Below are 21,586 nucleotides of genomic sequence, written 5' to 3' on the forward strand. Positions count from 1 at the left end.
TTCAATAAATATTTGTTGAATGAACAGCAAAGGTATGCACACAGACTTGGGAAGGGATAGGGGGAGCCAGAGATGGCTCCCGAAGGGGAGGATGCCTGAGGCTTTAGGAAGAGCAAAGATGAGTCAGTACAAAGCCCTCGGGCAAGGGGGGGTGGGGGGGGGGGTGGGTCCGAAGGTGCAGCACAGCGAGCATGTTGGACAACCACGAATGAAGACCCCTGGCCAGTAAAGCCCAGGTGGTGCTCAGGGGGAAGCGGGAGGACTGCCCTGGGGGCGGTCGGGGGAGATCTGGGGGTCCATCAGCTGACAGCTGGAAATGGGCCCCAGTGTGGAGCAGATGCTCTGAGGGGTTCAGGGCTGGAGCCCGAGGTCACAGCTTTCTCTCAAGAGGAAGAGGAGGAAAGGGGAGACCCGATGGGGACTGAGGAAGGGCAGCCCAGGCAGGAGACCAGCCAGGAGACGCCTCTGCCATGGAAGCTGGGCCGCATGTCATGGAGACAGAAGTACCGGTGTCAGAGGAGAGCGGGCCGGGGAATGAGCGCTGGCTGTGGCAAAAGGGGTCCCTGAGGAGTGGTGGGGGAGGGGGATGGGCAGCAGAGGGTTACAGGGTGAATGTGGGGGTGAGCAAGTGGGGACACTGAGCGCAGACCGCAGCATTCCTGGCAGCGGAATGGAAGAAATCGTACGTGGGGGCTCTGGGGTCCGGTGGGGGGGGCTGTTTCACAGGTATGTCCTCGTGGGGGGAAAGGCCTCCAGATCTGCTGAAGATGAGAGACAGAGCCACAGTCTGGGACGTGCTGACTGCACAGCTCCGGGCTCAAAGCTGGAATGCGATGGGCCAGGCCTCGGGGGTTTTCTCAACCTCCTCCCCCTCCAACTCCCTCCAGGAACCTGGTTTGCGGCCGACAAGCCCGGCCCAGTAGAGCCTAGAGCTCACTCCTGAGCACCCAGGCTCTCATCTGGACACGTGGTACTTCTTCTGGAGGCAAGGAGATGAACGTTTCAAGAGGAAAAGGACGGGGGCACCCAACTCTACCTCCTACTTTTAAAAGCACAGAACAGAAATACATACAACCCTCGTGAGGTGGAATGTCAAATGCTCCCACGGATCATCATTTTACCGGCCCCCTGAAGGTCTTCTGGGACTCTGCAGGCAGCCAAGAATCTCCAGGGAGATAAATTACAAAAAGGCCACTTAGGAATTTCGTTGCCTCAGCAGGGCCTCACCCACCTTCCACACAGGGACGGAGAAGAAAACACGGCTGGGGCGGCAGGCACAGCCTGCTGCTGGTATCTGAGTGTGGTGCAAAAGCCATGTCTTTCGAATAAAGTGACTCAGAAGTCTAGTCATTAGTTAGCCCTTAAAAAAAAAACACAAAAACAACTACGGGTGAGGGGCGCCTGGGTGGCTCAGTCGGTTGAGCATCCGACTTCGGCTCAAGTCACGATCTCACTGTCTGTGAGTTCGAGCCCCACGTCGGGCTCTGTGCTGACAGCTCAGAGCCTGGAACCTGCTTTGGATTCTGTCTCTCCCTCTCTCAAAAATAAGCATTAAAAAAAAAAATTATGGGGAAAAAAGGGACTCTGTAGCTGAGTAACAGTGGTCAGCTATTCTTTATTTAAACAAGCCCAAACAGCAGGCAATAAGTGACTTATTCCAGATGCAATCCACACAAAACTAAAGATCATATACTAACATAAAACCGATAAAAATGTGCAAGCTTTACTGTTTATAACAGCCGTACTCCAATTAAAAAGAAGGTACAGGTACAGAAGCCTGGGTGGCTCAGTTGGCTAAGCATCCAACTTTTGGTTTCGGCTCAGGTCATCATGATCTCTCATGGTTCGTGGGTTTGAGCCTTGCATCAGGCTCTGTGCTGACAGGGCAGAGCCTGCTTGGGATCCAGTCTCCCTCTCTCTGTCTGCCCCTTCCTCACTTGTGCTCTCTAGCTCAGAGTAAGTAAATAAATTTTAAAAATTATTAAAAAGAAGGTATAAAAAGATAGTTCGGTGTCAAGTATAAACAAGAACCAGAATGGTATCAGTGTTTCTATTGCCCTGAAATATTTTTTCCTGGCTTAAAACTATATGCAGCATGGCTGGAGACGGGCCGCAGGCAAATTAAAGATAATCAAACCAAAAGTCACTCAGAGCTGCGCAGGGTTTTCACTACACAGTTAGTACATGATGAATGAATATTTTAATTGTATGAATGAAGTAACCGAGTGGGAATTCTTACCTAAAAAAAGGCCCGCAATTCCTTCTAAGTCACAAGTGATGTGGGTTCCGCCCCAACACCTGAACATATTAAACCAGCTACCTCTCTTGAACGTAGGCTTTGAAAAAGGTGAGAATACATTTTCTAGGTAGCTTTCTTAAACCGCAAGGCTAAAAATCTGAGGAAAAAGTAGCCAGATTCAATCGATGGCTTCCTGGGTCTGCTTCTGCCTGTCCCTAAATGTTAGGACAGGATGGGCAGTGAACAACCTCACCAATTCAAGTGTGGTCCAGCAACCAGGAGCACGGTAAGAGTTACAGCATCTTAGGGGCCACACTAGACCCACTGACCCGGAATCTGACAAGACCAGCAAGTGATTCGTATCTGCTTTCAAATTTGGGAAGCAGTGGTGAGAACTGGCTTGCTGTTTTGGCTCCCCATCCCAAAGGTTCCACGGAGCCCGGGCAAGTAGCCTCAGAAAGTTATCAAGTGCTACTTTGATTATATTGGCGTTTCACTTTATAACTTCTTTCAGTTTTATTTCACCTTTGCTCTGAGCCATAAAGCTGTCTGCCTTTTCTTTTTTTTATTTAAAAAAAAAAATTTTTTTTAACGTTTACTTATTTTTGGGACACAGAGAGACAGAGCATGAATGGGGGAGGGTCAGAGAGAGGGAGACACAGAATCGGAAGCAGGTTCCAGGCTCCGAGCCGTCAGCACAGAGCGGGGCTCGAACTCATGGACGGTGAGATCGTGACCTGAGCCGAAGTCGGCTGCTTAACCGACTGAGCCACCCAGGCGCCCCTGTCTGCCTTTTCTTTATCCATTAGCCTTAATTCTTCAAAGTAATTTGGCTTCATGCTAGCCCCTAAAACAGTGTCAATTTTAAATTATGTACAGTAATAGGCTAGGAGGAAATGGAAAATATTTCCCAAGTTCAATTTTAGACAGGATTATATAATTTTTTTGTTTTCTCTTTCCTCTTTCCCTCTCTTTGTGTGTGTGTGTGTGTGTGTGTGTGTGTGTGTGTGCGTGTGACAATTGCAATGGGCTTATTAGCAAACCTGTTGGGTTTCAGAGCAAGCTAGGAAGTCACTTAGAGCACTACCTAGAAAAATGACATGTAATTAGAAACAGAAGGAGCTGGGGCCGGTGCGGTACACAGCACAGAACAAGGCCATATGCACACAGCTCACACTAAAGACAGTGTTCTACAACAGGCCTAGGTATGCGTTTCCATCTGAAACAGCAGTCCCACTCACTGAAGAGTTAACTGCATCCACGAAATTGTAAACTGGAGCAGTGGGGATCGTGAGTCTATTTTATACTGTCTGACAAGTAACAGGACAGGATTAATAAATATCCATGAATGAGAGAGCGAATAGCACTTAAACTGTACGTTCTCCCTACCACACTCTGCCCCTTCCCTTTCAATTCCTGCAAAAGCAAAGAGAATCCAATGAACCTTCCAGCCATTCCTGAAGCCATTCAAGAAGCCACTCCCCACATGGAGACGCCTCTACCATGGCTTCCATGAGGACCACTGGAGGAACCTTCTCTGGGCACTAGGTCCCTCGCACCCCATCCCAACAAGAATCAGCATCAGCTTCCTTATCTCAAACATTTTTAGTACCTGAAAAGAGACGCAGTGCAATGTTCAATAACCCCATGTAAACTAACTAAGATCTGGGTGTAAGCGGTGATGTTCAACAATTTTCAAAGTCTCTTCCGCTGCCAAAGTTGCCATTAAAGAGTTCGAACTTTCCATACCCTTTTGGCTGCTGTGGTGGGGCACTTTCCCTTAACTCCACTGCAAGAGCAGAACAAGAGTGAAGAAAAGAAAGTAGGGGCACCTGGGTGGCTTAGTCAGTTAAGTGTCCAACTCTTGATTTCAGCTCAACTTATGATCTCACAGTTCATGAGATCAAGATCCACGGTGACAGCACAGAGCCTGCTTGGAATTCTCTCTCTCTGCACCCATCCCCCTCTGAAAAATAAATGAATAAACTTAAAGAAAGAAAAAAGAAAGTAGGAGCACTTGGGTGGCTCGGTCTGTTGAGCATCTGACTTTGGCTCAGGTCATGATCTCATGGTTTGTGGGTTTGAGCCCCACGTCGGGCTCCATGCTGACAGCACGGAGCCTGCTTGGGACCCTCCCTCTCCCTCTTTCTCTGCCCCTCCCCTGCTCGTGCTCTCTCTCTCTCTCTCTCAAAAATAAACAAACTTAAAAAAAGACAGTAAAGGAGCTCAGTAACAAAGGCGACTAACTGTGTCCTCAATAAATTCCATGAGATTAGCAGGGGCTAGAGTTGAGATGAGTGATACTGAGAAAACCAGTCCCTTTGATGTTGGGATATCTGGCTGAAGACTGACCAACCATGCAGAATCAATGAGAAAAGGGGATGTGTAATAATTCGGGTGAGGAAGATAGATGAGACAAGGCGCCCGGCTCACAGACCTAGAAGAATACCCACTACTCATTATGCCCCTGCAGGAAGCAGGAGACAGGAGTTTACCAGCAGCTCAGCAACTCCACTGTCATTTTGCCAAAAAAAAAAAAAAAAAAAAAAGTCTTTTTCAAATGCTTTATAAACTACAAAAAAGCTACAATTCATATGGATGGTGGCGTGGCCCTGGGAGTGCCTTCCTCCCCTTCTCTGTGTGGTTCCTAGCCTTCAAACCCCACCTCACAAGCCACTTTCCTGGGAAGCCTCCCTGACTGCCCAGTTAGTTATTTCCTCCTCCGCATCCCTCTATGCTTTGCTCCTCCCTACAGTGGTTTGTTTATCTGTGCTTCTCCCATAGGAGCTCGAGTTCCTGAAAAGTGGGGGCTTAATTATCTTTGGATCCCCAGAGCATGGAACCATAAGAAGCGACTGATAATGCCCACTTTCATTATTAAATATGTGAGCTCTACTTGGTAGGGAGCATGACGGCTGCCCAGAAACTGGGTGGCTCAGACTGGAGAATCCCTGAGCAGAAATCATGACTGAAACAGTGAGTGTGAGCGTCTAAAGCAGCCGAGAGAGACACTCTAAGAGAACAGAGGAGGAGCATGTGTGTGGGATTATCATCTCCATGCTGTACCAGTGCATGACTTCAAGCCACGCTCCCCCACCCACATACACAGAAAGGAATAATCTCTTTCCTGATACCTCTCAGGATTATGAGGAGTAAAAAGATAACGGACCTGAAAGCACTTGAAAATCTGCAATTTAAGAAATTAGTATTATCAACCTTCCGGTGGTGAGAGGTAAGGACAGCAGAGACTCTTTGCTGGGTACATGGATGGGTGGATGGGTGGATGGGAGGATGGATAAAGAGTGGTTCATCTGCCATGAAGCAGCTAAGAGGAAAAGAAGTTTAAGAAGTATCTAACTTGCCAGGCCTTTCTCTCATGTAAACGTCTCCTTAAGGATTCTGAATTTAGAAATGGGTAGATATGGGGGCGCCTAGGTGGCTCAGTTGGTTAAGCATCTGACTTCGGCTCAGGTCATGATCTCACAGTTCATGGGTTCGAGCCCCCCGTCAGGCTCTGTGCTGACAGTTCAGAGCCTGGAGCCTGCTTCGGATTCTGTGTCTCCCTCTCTCTCTGCCCCTCCCCTGCTCGTGCTCTTTGTCTCAAAAACAAATAAACATTAAAAACGAAACAAACAAATGGGAAGACATAAGCAGGGAATAGTTCCACCTTAATTAACATGTTATCTAATCAGTGCACATAAAAAAATATCCTAGTCTGAAAGCCATTAACTCCTTTCTCTTGTTTACTTAGCATTTATGTATTACTTTTACGTGTACTGATTTAGAATGTCTCAGTTTAATATTTAATGCAACATCTAATAGGTTTCCATTAAGACACTGAAATCTTTATAAGGCAATGATTTTATTTTTAAATTTGAAAAGGCAAATGAGGTTCAAGATGGTGAAAAAAACAAAACAAAGCTGTTCCAAACAGTAGTGGGGAAAGAACACAATGGGAGACTTCTATCAATTTTACCTCTAACTCAAAATCTACGTTGCGGCACAAGAATCAAAACACAAGTGGCGTTAAAAGTCATTTTAACGGTTTGTGCTGCCAAGGGGTGAGCGAGCTGAATCAAAGGATCACTTTCTAAGGTTAATTTCACTAGGCAGTCTTTAAGTTTACAGTAAAGGAAAAAACGTACCCACAAAACTGTGCACTGAGTATATGCCCCATGCACCAAGTGATATAGTTTTGGAAGGAGAGACCTAATTTCGCCACAGCCGTACTGGTGACATTTGGACAAGCGGTGGACCGAGGGGGCTCTGCACAGACAGCCTGGAGAGCAAAGCTACGTTTTAAAAGGGCTCCCTGTGCTCGCAGATGGGCTGTAAACTTGACCAGACTGCAGACACTGTCCTCCACCCTCACCAGTTGAATGCATTAACTTTTCTATTCCTTTCCCATATGCTTTATCGCACATTCAAAAACATGGACAGCAGATGGTAACAAAGAAAGAGATCAATCACCCAAGCAAAAATTGAAAAACCTTGTTCTGAAAGAGACATCTAAAAGCCACTTACCTCCAACCTCCCATTAGATGGGAATATTTTAATTGAGTGACATCAAACGCAAGCAACTTCTTTTAGGTCATCCTTGAGCAGATACCGCCTTTTCGTACTGCGATATTTGCAATAATGGACTTGCATTTATCTAATCCTATTGTGCTTTCCTAACTTGGAATAACCACAGACTTCCTTAATATCAAAAACATAATAGAAGGGGCCAGCAGCTCCTAGAGAACAACTTTCTATCACAGTAAACACTGAATAAACGCTGGGCTCTGAGATTCCATACTCAGGAATCAGAGGAAACAAATGTATAAACGCAGGGCTCTGAGATTCCATACTCAGGAATCAGAGGAAACAAATGTATCTCATGAGTGAGGAAACAAGAAAACGTTCTAAGTTTGGAAAAAACTTCTCTTTTTATGAAATCTCTATTTTAATTTAAACAGAGGGGCTATTTATGCCACTAATTCTATCTGTCTGTGCAGAAGTTCACAGAAACCAGACAAAGGGCTTGAGGAGAGAAGCTTTACTAACAAGGCAACAGTATATACAGCGGGGAAACCGGACACAGGTCTCACTGTTCTTTGCACGGATATAGTTTCTAAAAGGCAGGCGGCTCAGAAACAGACTAAAAGTTAGAAGAGGCCACATGAGGGAAGAAGCAGAAATGAAAAATAGAGGACCTGACTCAAACACCCACTTTTTCCCTAATCCCAGACGTGGATCTCTGGAATAGCCCAGCCCCACAAAATCTGCAGGTAGACATGCACATTCCCTTGAAGTGTCAAATGTATATTTGTATAGGTTAATGGCATAAGCAAAGGATAGAAGGAAACGATGATATCTTGTCTAAATTTCCAAAGGATATACCCAGTCATTAGGGGAGCTTCTTCAATCTCAAGGAATTTCATTTTCTCCCATGCTCTCTTGGTATGTTCAACTCTGATTCAAAGTTTTTCTGGCTTTTGTGAATGAATACATTTGGAACTGTACTATCTTAACTGATTAAAAGAGGCTATTAGAATATTCAAAGTATTCTAATTTTGAGGAACTGACTCAATACACTACTGACTCAAAAGGGTTATTAACAAAGTATCCCAAGAAACTTCCTAGAAGCTGCCTGGTCATGAAGAGATCCTGGCACTTCTTTGGGTGTATGGATTCTTACACGTAAATGGCATATACATTTGCTTTCCTTTAAAGAGAATAAGTATCGAAGCAGTCCGGTATAATCTCTAGTCCTATACTAACCTATCTAACCTGAGCAGTATGTAAATGTTAGACTCTGGAAGGGTTACTTTTCTTTTTCTCTCTCATTCCTTCTCTATCCTGACACACACACACACACATACACATCCTCACGTACACAGATGCACAGGCATGTACCACGGCTTACTTGGTAGGTATGCGATAACGTGGTTCTACATGATCAGATGGGATATTCAGTGAGGAGGTAGTGTGGTCATGTGATAGACTTTAATTATCAAAGAAAAATTAAAGCCTGCATAAATAAAACATTGTTGAGAATAAAAATAAACATAATGGCGAAACAATGCTGATTTCTCAAAGTGCTCTAACACTCCTCAAAAACTAAAGCCTGGAAAACTGTAGCTGGAAAATGAAATGTATGCACTGCATTGTTAATGTATCAATCTAGCCACCTAATGTATATTTTAGCCCACCAAAATGGCTAAAACTAAAGAAACCAACACCACCAAATGATGGTGAGAATGTGGTGCAACAGTAATTCTCACACATTTTTGGTGGGAGTATAGAAAAATATGATGGAAAAACATCTCGCAGTTTCTTGAGAAACTAAACATTCACCTACCTATAACCCAGAAATGTTGGTTTCTTCCCAAGAACAATGAAAACATGCCCAAAGAACGAACAAATGTATAAAAATGTTCACAGCAACGATATAACAACCAAAAACCAGAAAGGACTTGTGTGTCTATCCAGAGGAGAATGGATAAACTGTAAGGTATTCACCCAGTGGAATACTATTCATGGCAAATAATGACGCCAGAGTATGGAATGTATGATTCCATTCATGTGAAAGTTCTACAACAGGCAAAAAAGTAACCTGTGGTGGAAAAAATCTGAACGGTGCTTGCCCCCAAGCAGCAGAGGCAGGGATTTACTGGAGAGGGTACTGGGGGAACTTTCTGGAATGATGGTAATATTCTGTATCAAGATGGGACTTGGGTTCGCACAGATATACACATGTCATCACTTAAGACTGGTGTATTTCCTTGTATGTAAATTTTCCTCTGGGAAAAAATGGAATCCTGAATCCTAATTAATGATATGCCTGCCATTGTACTTGGAGGAAAGTGCATATATTTGACACGTACTTTAAAATACATCAGTAAAGGGGCTCCCAGGTGGCTCCGTTGGTTAAATGTCTGACTTCGGCTCAGGTCATGAGCTCACCATTCCTGAGTTCAAGCCCAGCACCGGGCTCTACGCAGATAGCTTGGAGCCTGGAGCCTGCTTTGGATTCTGTGTTTCCCTCTCTCTCTGCCCCTTCCCGCTCAAACTCTGTGTCTCTCTCAAAAATAAAGAAACATTAAAAAAAATTTTTTTAAAAGAAAGAAAATGCATCAAAAAATAAGATTAATGGATAGGAAGATGAACTGATAGGGAATAAAGCAAGAATAGTAAAATGGTAACTGTAGAATCTAAGTGGTGAGTATGGGTCTTCACTGTAAAATTCTTTCCATTTTTTTGTTTGGCCAAACATGCTCATGAAATAAGTTGGAAAAAAAATCTATTACAGTGCCATAATTAGCATCATTTAAAACTTTACTTTCAGGATCATTGTATAAGCCAAGAGGAATGAATAAAGTCTTTTCAAAGAGTGAAAAGGATTAAAATTCTGCAAGTAAATTCAAATACCAAATAAACACCGGTATTTCACACTTACTTCAGAGTGAGTAAAGCCCTCACGTGGTGCCATAAGGAGAGCAAGGGCATCCCATCACACTTTACGGATCCAAACAAACCTGCGGGACTATTTTACAAACAACCACATCCTTCCCTACCTCCAACTCTCCAATTGTTGGGTCCTAACAAGTTTCTCTTGTTATATAAATAGTCTTGCCAAAAACTAATGGGCTCTGAACACAAGCCAGGAGATTCCCCCAAGCCCAGCTGGGTGTTACCCCAAGTCCCACCCTGCTCGACTGGACCTCCCTCAAGAGCTCAGGAGAGGTACTCGTGGGAGCTTCCTATCGCTTCTACACATCTGGACCCCACACAACACGAAGCACAGAGCTCGGCTCTTAGGAGCCGCTCAGAAAATGACCGTTAGAGGTTGCTTTCCATGGTTCAAAGGCTAACAGGGACCACACAAGGGAGGTGATTTGTCTTTTCAGCATAAAAACGACCAGGCCTATTAAGAGTCCCTTATTTATGCTGGTAAAATGCCACAGGATCAAAATTATGAGAAATTATAATTTAATCCTCCAAATCTTAGGATAGCACAGTCTGAGGGCAGGGGGCAGGCTGCCTACGGTCACACAGTGGCCTCTGTCTCTTACTGTATATTTACGTCTCACGGGAACGATATGAAGATTAAAGAAGATAATCCATCCAGGTACTTAGCATCATGTCTGGCAGGTGGTAAGCACCCAGTGCACGTTAGCTAATTGCCATTATTATTCTTCACGTTTCTGTGAAGGAAGCAGAGAGTGTCTGCCACTATTTCACAGATTTAACATTAAATATAATAGAGATCCCATAAATATTTACCATTCAGTGAACTCAGTAAATCACAGTTATGGAAACAAACTTCACTTTCAAGTTCTCAGAGACAAAATAGGAAAACTCAGGACAACTTTAAACATGGCATTTGGGATCCCACAAGCTGTCTTAGGATTTCCTTGTGTACGAGTCCATGTCAGAGTTGTAAGGTCCTGGCGCAGGAAAGGACAGAGGGGACACTCGTCCAGAGCCCTCCTCGGGACTCGCCAAGGGAAGGCGCTCCACTGTCCTCCCTCCCGCACTCACTGACCTCGACGGCAGGGAAATCTGCCTCCCCATCCTCTCTGCCCGGTGACCCCTCGTCTACATTCTGGCTACAGCAGGCAGGAGCCCCCAAAAGGCATCTCTACCCTCACCCTTGGAACCTGCGGATACGTTAGGTCAAGTGGCAAAAGAGACTACAGGGGTGATTAAGGTTATGGGCTTTCCCGGATTATCCGGTGGGCTCAACTAATCGCATGGGCCCCTTTCAAAGGCAGAGAGGTCAATCTGGCTGTGGTCCGAGAGATGCAGCAGCAGGAGAAATCAGAGAGAGATCTGAGGTGTGAAAAGCTGCCCAGGTGCTGTCGCTGCGGTTGAGCAACGGAAGGGGCAAGGGGACAAGGACTGCAGGCAGCCTCAAGGGGCAAGGAAAGAGGAGCCTCGGCCTGGTATCCACCCGCAAGGGGCTGCATTCTGACTACCACCTGAATTCGTGTGCAAGCAAATTCCTCCCTGGAGCCTCCACAGTGGACTGTGGTGCAAAGGACGCAGAGCACAACCCCACTCGGGCACTACAGGGGCGAAGAGGGGGAGCGGGCACCTCATCCACTGAGGCAGAGCTCCCGGTGACGGCTTGGATAATGTGGCTCACCTTAGGGACTAAGTTCGGCTCTGTCAAAATTACACTAAAAATCACATTAGACGGGCGCCCAGGTGGCTCTGTCAGTTAAGTGTCCGACTTCGGCTCAGGTCACGATCTCGCGGTCCGTGAGTTCGAGCCCCGCATCGGGCTCTGTGCTGATGGCTCAGAGCCTGGAGCCTGCTTCGGATTCTGTGTCTCCCTCTCTCTCTGCCCCTCCCCTGCTCACTCTCTGCCTCTCTCTCTCTCTCAAAAATAAACATTAAAAAATGTTTTAAAAATTACATTAGAAACCTTTCCTTCAGTACAAATTCAGGAAATCTTCCATTCAAGTCCTGCGCTCAAAAAAGTCAGTCTAAGCAAATGAAATGCTCGTCTGATTTGGAAATAATTAACTTTCCTCCTCAAGCTCACATTTCTCTGTCCCTGTGCAGTATAGCTTAAGACAAAACAAAACAAAACAAAACAAAACAAAACAAAAGGAAAAACCCACCTTTTATAAACTCAATGCTTACTTCATTTTATTTTTTATTTTTTATTTTTTTTTTATTTTTAACAAATTTTATTTATTTTTGGGAGAGAGAGAGACAGAGCATGAACGGGGGAGGGGCAGAGAGAGAGGGAGACACAGAATCGGAAACAGGCTCCAGGCTCCGAGCCATCAGCCCAGAGCCTGACGCGGGGCTCGAACTCACGGACCGCGAGATCGTGACCTGGCTGAAGTCGGACGCTTAACCGACTGCGCCACCCAGGCGCCCCCTCAATGCTTACTTCAAAGGTGTCTTCTTCTAAAAGCCAGGTTTTCCTGTTCTGCCTGCTACTCCCCCCAAATCCAAAAGATCTTATCAGTTTTCATATCTGAGTATGTGTTTAAATGTTACATAAAATTAAGGATTCGAAATAGTGGGTGAACATATCAGATCTATATTTGACCACCTTATCTCTCTCCACTTAAGTAAATATGAGTTTTAACCTAATTGTCCTGTAACTATTATTTCAGAGCTTCATCCGACAAGAGTACCAACATTTCCAATCAATGCTGTCACTGCGTAAATATTTGATTCCCAGCAGGACATCTCTTAACCTAATTTATAACCATTAAGAGCACTGAGAGATGTCCACATGCTTATACTCTCTAAAATAAAACCTCCTGTGTCCCATTGTGGATAAATCCTTGAAACATCTAGAAATATACATCACAACTTATAGCTGGACGTTTAGTCAGACAACTGTTACTAGCTTTCACCTTTACTCAAGAGACTCTTTCCTAATTACATAAAAAAAAAAAAAAAAAAAAAAAGTCCCTTGGTGATGCCCTTCTTAATTTATTTTTCCATTTGTCTTCCAGCTGGACTGTAAAATATCAGAGGCCGAGGATTTCTAAATAATCAAGCTTACCCAAAAATATGCTGTCCCCCCCAACCCTCTTCTGTCTAGTAGGTATTTTGCATACTTACATAAGTCTTCACAGGGCGCATGCTCTGTATGGAGGGTTGTAAGAGCATAAAGAGTGGAGCAGGAGGTGAAGGGAAGTGAGGACGCACAGTGGTCATCCAGGGGTGATGAGCAGAATGTTCCAGCTGGAGAAGGGGATTTAAGCTGGTGAAGCAGGGGGCGCAAAGGTTGGAGCAGGTGCATGAGGAAAGGCAGGAAAGTCGTCAAGGCCAGACTTAGTAATTTAGACTTTACATGCTGGGCAACAGGAAAGGATTAAATGTTTTTCTGCAGGAGAGAAACATGAATACGATGGTGTTTGAAGAGGGACACGTGGAGAGAGCCTGGGTTGAAAGAAGAGACCACAACACGGAGAGAGAGAGAGAGAAGACAGGATGCTTTCAACAGGTGCCTTATGAGGGTGAGGATACACGACCGTGAAAGTGAGGAGCGAGTGAGGGAGCGTTTATGAGACACAACGGGAAGGGAAGTGTGACGCCTTCACGTGAGGCGAGGTCTTAAAATGACTGAGTGGTTCTCTCCCTTTGTCCGTTCCTTATTCACCTTTAGACCAAGGCCCTGAACTCGACAAGAGCCAAGCTCCTCTCTGTTCTTGAGTTCAGTTCCCTGGGAGAAGCCTCCAACCGGGACCCTTCAGCCTCCTCCTCCCAGCCCCTGAGGTTTGAATCCCCGCCTCTGTACCAGAGGCCCCATCAGCTGCTCCCCTGGGACCTGTCCAGCTGTCATATAGCTCCCCTCTCTAGGCTACACTGGACTGAACGTTGCTCCCGGTGAGCTAGAAACTGCAGAGCAAGCAGTTTTGCTCCTCCTGTGCTGCCCAACAGGTGCAGTGCCCAGGTGTTCCACACCGCACCGCTCTCTGTCCGCACTGGGGCCCATTCGCCGACGAGAGGCACAGGTATCAGAGGTGGGCGCCCAGCCCGAGACAACACACAACACGTGGGAGGCCATTCCAGGGGGAGTGGTCCCCTATCCTTTCATTATACAAAGGCACTGGTGGTGCCCTTCGATCACAGCGGCCTTTTACCCCATTTAGTAACCAAGAGATAGGTTTCAACAAAAATTAGAGCCAAGTTTAGAAGCAAGCAAGACTTCTAAAACTAGCTTTTGGCAGGGGGCTTGGGGGGGCGGTTCTGTATTCTCCCTGCAGATATGAATAAAACCCACTCTAGAAGGAATGCAGAGGATTTCATGCACTTTGCTTACAAATAAAAGTCACAGCCCACGGAGTGCATCTGGGAAAAAAAGTTGTTTGGTGATAGTGGGGCGGGGGAGGTCCGTGAGGTACTCCCCAAGGATCCTCACCATGGCTCCAGTTTGGCAGACTTTTGTTAAGAAGATGCAAAAACTCCACGCTCTTCTCCAAATGTTACCTTCAGTAGCTGCGGTCCCCCCAAATGGCCCATTACCACGGTGGGCTGTATGGGAGCCAGGCTCTCTTCACAGTTCTTGGGGGTCAGTATCTGTATCAGTTTCCTATTGCTGCCATTAACAAATTACCACCACTCAGGGGCTCAAAACAACATAATTTTACTGCTTACAGTTCTGCAGGACAGAAGCCCCAAGTCAGTATCAACTGGGCTACGGTGAAGATGTCAGTGAGACAGCATTCCTTCTGGAGGCTCTGGGAGAGAATCCATTTCCTTGTCTTTTCCAGCTTCCAAAGGCTGCCTGCATTCCTTGGCACACGGCCCTTCCTTCATCCTCACAGCCAGCAGTGAAGCATCTCCACTGTCTCTCTGTTCCCCTGCTCACATCTCCTCTCCCTCTGATCTCCCCACCTCGCTCCGGTTAAGAATCCTTGGATTACATTGGCCTATCTGGATAATCCAGGTTAATCTTCTCACCTGAAGACCCTTGCCTTAATTAGCCTGCAAACTCCCTCTTTCAGCGGTTATATATTCAAAGGTCCAGGGATCCGGACATAGACATCTCTAGGGGCCATTATTCTATCTACCTTCCACAGGATGTGTGTGGGGAGAAAGCACTGTGACCACAGATCACCTTAGTTTTCTCGGCCTGAGTTTCCTCATCTCCAGAACAAGGAGGATAAACTTGACCTCAAGGTTCCTTCTGTACTACACAATTGCATCTATCTTGATCTAAAGACATCTCTATAAACGTGCCACATAAAAGCGCCCGTAAGACTACTGACTGTATAGACTACAAGGTAGACAAACAGTCCAAGGAGACGCCCAGATTTTAAGCCTAGTTAACAGAGAACTTAGGCTGTGCTGGGCTGGGGGAGGTTGGAGGCAGACTCAGTGTCCTGAAGGGGGGACGTCCAGTAGCTTGTCGGATAAAAAGAAAAAGAGCCAAGACATCATGTCAAAGCCAGAGGGAGAAAAATTGGAGTCATCCACATAAAAGGATTTAATTACTGGAATCCATGTGGATTAAATTCTGTAAGGGGTAAGTGAAAGAAAAAAAAAAAAAGAGCAAATGTTTGCAGACGGACTGGAAAATGGCGAAGTCATTCCAAAGAGCTTGATCAGAGGAAGGTGGAATCACCTTAAACATGCTGACTGAACTGTTTTGTGTTTAGGGGGCTTATTATGAAGCCTTTCTAGAGTGGTTAATTGCCTCACGTTTTGCCTATTTACCAGCTGCATTTTACAAAAACAATGGTTTACTTAATGTAGGGCACACGTTGGGGTCACACTGTACAATTGTTTAAAAAATTATTTCAGGGGCACCTGGGTGGCTCAGTTGGTTAAGCGTCTGACTCTTGGTTTTGGCTCAGGTCATGATCTCACAGTTTGTGAGTTTGAGCCCCACAGTGGGCTCTGTGCTAACAGTGCAGAGCCTGCTTGGAATTCTCTCTCTCTCTCTCTCTCTCTCTCTCTCTCTCTCTCTCTCCCTCTCCCTCTCTCCCTCTCTCCCTCTCTCTCTGTCCCTGCCCTCCTCTCTGTCACTGTCTCTCAAAATAAATAAACTCAAAAAATTGTTTTAAAAAGAAGAAAAAAACACTATTATTTCATACAATTAAGTGGTCTATTTAGAGTGCTGAAGCTTAATTAAAAAAAATACATTTAGGGGCACCTGGCTGGCTCAGTCGGAGGAGCATATGACTTTTGATCTTGGGGTTGCAGGTTCAAGCCCACACTGGGTGTAGAGATTACTAAGAAAACTAAACTTAAAAAAATACACTTAAAATACATTTCAGTTCCACGTTTGGTGGAACTGAGCATTTAGCCAGTACTGAGGTCTTTAAAAATCCTTAAGTTATATTCAGTAAAATCAAATGAAAATGACTTGTTTCCAATTACTTCTTTGTAACTTGATCAAACTATAATAGTATTATTGAAATATGTGATGATTTCCATTAGGCATGTTTCACACAAAGTACGGGAGGTGGGTGCCATCACAGGACAAATTTTTCCATCTAGATTTCTGAAAAATTTTTATACAATGTTTCCTTCAGTAATATACACGTCCGTGGTCTGACTTAATTTGCGTGTGCCTTTTTCGTGTGGAGTATTTACTAAAATAACTAAATTAGTATTCCCCAACAAGAATACAAATGTACGGTCTGACTTACAGAGATATTAGAAATGTCTTTAGAACAAAGAACTGACTGAAGCTTAGAAAGTACTTTCATTTGCAACCTACTACTTGAGAAATCTACCTAATTTCCTCCCTTTTCTGGTCGGAATGTTAAGCATGAAAGCTGTATGTTACAAAGCGTTACAGGAAAAGTACAAATAGGACACAAATATAAACCCATAAAGTCATCTCAAAGCCTCTGCCAGAAATTACCTAGATGCTGCTGTTGTTTTTCCAACAGAGTTCCCACACCTGGTGTGCAACAAAGTCCAGTGGCCTCTGCAAATCCAAGCGCTACACTTTCCCAGGACGCGAGCCCAGGAGTTTTATTTAGATGTTATGTTCTCATTATACCATCAGCATAAGTCATGCCTGTTGGACGATCCTCCTGATATTTTCCATCGCTCCATGGGTTTTCAACTGATCACGGTGTTCTAATAACCGAAATTTGAATTTGGCAAAGAACAGGCCTCTCGGAGAGAAGAAAGACAGCCAACCATTCACCTCCAATGTTATGACAGATTGTAGCTTTTCTGAGATGAACATAAAGTTAGCACATCATTGCAAAATACATCACTATTAGATAATGAGCAGCAAAATAAAGATCATACAATATAAGTCTGAGCATGAAGTCCTTAACCTAGCTCTGACCTTTCTTTTGGCACGTAAATACAGTGCTGGGCTTCAAAAATATCTCTATGGAGTACATCTGCACAGCTTACTGCGCTCCAAGGAGAGCCCCCTCTATTAAGCCAGCCTCAATACACAGCTGTCTAAGAGGTTAAGAAAGTAAAAATTAGTCAGTACTATTGAATAACAGTTTCTGTAAAATTCCCAGAAAAAAAAAAAATAGACACTACAAACACTTTAGAGAAACTTCGATGAGAACAATGAAAACACGCAATCATATTCTAGAGCTAGTTCAAATTCATGATTCGCAAAGCAAAACTTCACGCTGACAACCGCGGTCTATGAAAGCCCTTTGCTGGGTCAAAGTAGCTACAGTAGAAAGAATCTGGAGCCAAATCTTAAATTCTATCTTGAGTACAATTTATTCAAGTATCTTGAATGCAATTTATTTGAGTATCTTGAGCAAAGCAATGCCAAGGAATTTTGTAGATGTTAATTGCCTTAGATGAAGCAACACTCATTTAATACAGAAGTGTCACTTAGTCCCAGGAATGTAACTGTAACACCACTGTAAACCATACACATTTGTGTGTTCCAGTTCTCTGAGGAGTTTTTCCTAAAGTCATTTCTCAACCCTGTTGGTGCAGAAGGTATGTGTGCAATGCACGTTCAAAGTATGATTCAAGTAACAATTTGTATAATAAAAGCAAAACTCTTACAAATTAGGTTTCCGAGAAGGTAAACACTGAAGATTTCCTCTAAAACTTCACCACAGTGTGCTATAGTGTATGCTATTAACTGTCTTCAGTCCTTCGCTCATTCAGCGCTACCTGAGCACCAACTAAGTTCAAAACAATCTACGACCTGTGGTGGGACTGCACAGTGAAATCAGATGTAGCATTTTTCTTCACTGTGCATGAGATCCAGGAGATAGAGAAGAGGTGAATTTTTTTTTTTTTTTTAAATTTTTTTTTTTCAACGTTTTTTATTTATTTTTGGGACAGAGAGAGACAGAGCATGAACAGGGGAGGGTCAGAGAGAGAGGGAGACACAGAATCGGAAACAGGCTCCAGGCTCCGAGCCATCAGCCCAGAGCCTGACGCGGGGCTCGAACTCACGGACCGCGAGATCGTGACCTGGCTGAAGTCGGAGGCTTAACCGACTGCGCCACCCAGGCGCCCCGAAGAGGTGAATTTAAAAACTATGCTACAGGGGCGCCTGAGTGGCTCAGTCGGTTGGCAGTCCAACTTCGGCTCAAGTTGTGATCTTGGGGTTCGTGAGTTTGATCTCACTGTTCGTCAGTTTGAGCCCTGCGTCAGGCTCTGTGCTGACAGCTCAGAGCCTGGAGCCTGCTTCAGATTCTGTGTCTCCCTCTTTCTCTGCCTACCCCCTCATTCGTGCTCTCTCTTCCTAAACAATAAACGTTAAAAAAAATAATAACTATGTTACAAGCCGAGTGACAAGACTGGGTTCAAAGAAATCAGTGGGGGTAAGGTTACTTTCCAATGTCAAAGGACCAACCATCCACTCTCCTAAAAATGGTCCTAGCTCAAAACCTAGGTGATAGTGAGGCCCTGACTTCTGGTAGAGCTCCTGGGCTCAACACTTTAAAAAGCCATTCTACTTAATGGCACTAAATTCTGGTGCAGGGGGGCAGGGGGACGGGGGGCATTCCAAGGCACTTAATCCTCCATTCAAACCATCCCATAGACTAAGACACTTCAAACCATGGTATCAATATCCTCATTGGTTGATCATTCTTCACCCACTTCATAGAATATTCCATTTCTGGGAGTTTGGTTACCCAATCTCTGTCTAGTGTGGTCCTCACCCAATTGCAGCAGTAGGTTTTGTTCATGACTTTTTTTTTTTTTTCAACCGAGGCCCTGTCTTCCCCTATTTTATAAGCACATGAACTTAATATTTCCATATATTCCTATTTCAAATGCAAAAACACTCAACCCATTCTTTGGAATTAATGGCCTCGTTGAAACACAAATATCATATTCATTAAAACAGCTGATTCAAAGAAGCAGTAGAATATTAATGAAAGAGACTACAATTCTACACCGATGATCTAATGTTCTAAACATTCATTTCCTACTGAAGAGACATATGGGTCTTTTTGTACCTTGTCAATGTCCCCCTTTCCACAATATACATTACTAAATTTACACACAGTTCATAACGGTTCTATTATGTCATAGCTACAGAAAAAAGCAAGGCAGGAAAGAGATGCCAGCAAATGATACAGCAAGAGCCCAATGCGAAAACCTTTCGTACAACATGTAGGTAACAAACTAAACCCAGGCCACTACGTAGAACCTTCCTTGCCTGTCATAACATCACGGGCGGAAGCCCACCCACGGCTCTCTGCTCCCAGGCAATCCAAGCTCTGAGTATTTGTTACAAGGGAAGGAGGTTATTAGCATGAGGAAGAGGGAGGAAGGCACGGTCTGTGCTAGAGGACGGTGTGCGCGGGGATGAGGCGCTCCTCGTTCATTGCATCCACTGGGCAGACCTTACAGGACACACACCTTTCTGCCAGGAGAGGACAGGGGCATGGAGTCGGTGGGCGGAGGGTGGGGGTGGGGTGGGGGTCTACACCGCTGCAGGGAAACCCTCTCGACAGCCCAGAGAGGCCCGGGGGGAGGCCGGGCACTGGATCCGGTGTGGGTGCTGATGCTCATTTGCGGCGGCCTCACTCACCCTTGTGAAAAGGCAGGCAGCAGAGAAGCACTCAATTTTGTCCCCTCACACGCGTGCAAAGGAAGCTTCGGGATCCCCTCCAAATAAAGTCTTATTTTAAAAACAAAAGACAGGCTTGTGGCCATTCTCAGAGGCGGCCACATTACTCCCAGGTCTGGAAAGCAGATTTGCAGAGGCCAAAGATGAGACAAAAGGCACGAGCTGGCGACATACAGACCTAGAAATGATTTTTTTTTTTTCTTTAATGATTAAGGCCTCCCAGTTCTGTCTCCCCTTTTGGGGATGGTTCTTGGGCCGCTGAGCAAATCCCTTACCGCCTGGAAAAGACGTCGGACGGGGAGGAGAAGGAGACCCCCAAACTTTCCCAAACTGTGGCAGGCTGGTGGCGGCCAGCGGCCGCGGACCTCGGGTCCCAGGGCGCCGGGGGCACCCGAGAGGCAGCGGCCACCCCCCCAACACGCCACAACAAAAGGGCCGAGGTCAGCCTTCGCGTTCCGGCTTCCAGGACCCGAGCCCCGAGAGGGCAGGGGGGGGGGGGCCGGGAGGGGGGGAGAGCGGGCGGCGGCGACCCCGGGGCGGCCGCTCTGGCCGGGGCGAAGGGGAGGATGGAGCCTCGTGTCCGCGCCACGGCATAAAGGGAAGGACCCTCGGAGGCATGCAGACGAGCCCCCCGAAGCAGCAACAGCTGGTGCCGCCCGCACCGCCTCCGGCCTCGGCCGCGGACCCCGCAAGGAGCCTCTGCCGGGGGCGCCTCGGCGGCCCCGGGCGGCGCCGCCCCCTCGGGAGCGCGGCGCAGGGAGCGTGGGGGGACGCCGCAGGCCCGGCGGCCGAAGCTGCGGCCGGGGCTCCGGCGGCCGCCGACACAATGCGGCCCGAGAGCCTCCCCGCCCGCCGCCGCCGCTGCGGCAGGCCCGCGGCCGACACAAAAGCCCACCGGCCGCCGGCCCTCGCGCCTCCCGGGCCCCGCCGCCGCGCACCGACCTTGGGCTCCGGCGCCGGGCTCCCGCAGCGTCTTGGTCCCCGCCTTCCAGACGTTGCAGCCCAGCAGGCAGAAGAGGAGCGCCGCGGACCTGCTCATCTCCGCGCCGCGGGGCCCCGGGCGGCTCGGGCTCGCCGACCACCGGGACGGAGCGGCGCGTCAGGGGCGGCCGGGCGCCGCGCCTCCCTCCATGTCGCCTGGCTCCGCGCGCGCCGGGCCCGCCGCCCGATTGGCCGCGCCCCCGCCCGGCGCGGCGCCGGGCTCCGCAGCCCACGGCCGCTCCCTCCTCCGCGCGCCCCGGTGGGTTTCCCCGAAGAGCCGCGGCTGCGGCTCCGCCAACTCTTTAACCCCTTCGTGCCCTGCCCCGCGCCCCGCCCGCGGGGCGGCGCCCGGGCCCCGCCGTGGTGCCACCTGGCGGCCGCGGCGCCGCGCGGGGAGGGGGCCGCGCGCCCAAGAGCCCCGCTCCCGCCCGCGCCGCGACGCCCCCCTGCCTCCGCCCGCGCGCCCTCGAGCCTCCCCGAGGGCCGCGAGCGAAACCTTTGGCCCCGGGACAGCCCCAGCACCCCACGTTCCCCGCTGCTTTGAAGAAGAAGAAGAAGAAGAAGAAGAAAAAAAAAAACACCTGTTTTTCCGAGGCTGAGGCGTTCGCACCTGTTAACGGACGGTCCGAGGGTGGCATCTGGGTCTCGGGGCGTGGCCTGCCTCAGTTTCCTCGGTATAACGCCACTACTCAGGTCCCGGTCCACGTATGTTCCCCAAGGTGGACTTGACGCCCAGTGTTAAAAGTCAGCGGAAACAGAATCTGTACGCCTGTATGAACTGAAGTAGGCCCTCTGTGCCGCAGTGTTGACGGTCGAAGGGCTCCAGGTAGAATGGTGCTGGGCTAGTTTTAGAAGCTTAGGGTCGG

At 47.1% G+C, this 21,586-nt stretch overlaps 1 protein-coding gene across 1 annotated transcript in view; it reads right to left on the reverse strand.

Moving 5' to 3' along the window:
* FAM171A1 (family with sequence similarity 171 member A1) overlaps positions 1-21,053 on the reverse strand; it is a 134,860-nt gene extending 113,807 nt beyond the window's left edge. Inside the window, exon 1 of the mRNA XM_060659252.3 lies at positions 20,682-21,053. Coding sequence (XP_060515235.2) covers positions 20,682-20,778 — 97 coding nt within the window. The 5' untranslated portion in view covers positions 20,779-21,053. The remainder of the gene's footprint in view (positions 1-20,681) is intronic.
* Positions 21,054-21,586: the final 533 nt, after the last annotated feature.

The sequence above is a fragment of the Panthera onca genome, chromosome B4 (assembly GCF_046562875.1).
Source record: "Panthera onca isolate mPanOnc1 chromosome B4, mPanOnc1 haplotype 2, whole genome shotgun sequence".
NCBI classification, from domain to species: domain Eukaryota; kingdom Metazoa; phylum Chordata; class Mammalia; order Carnivora; family Felidae; genus Panthera; species Panthera onca.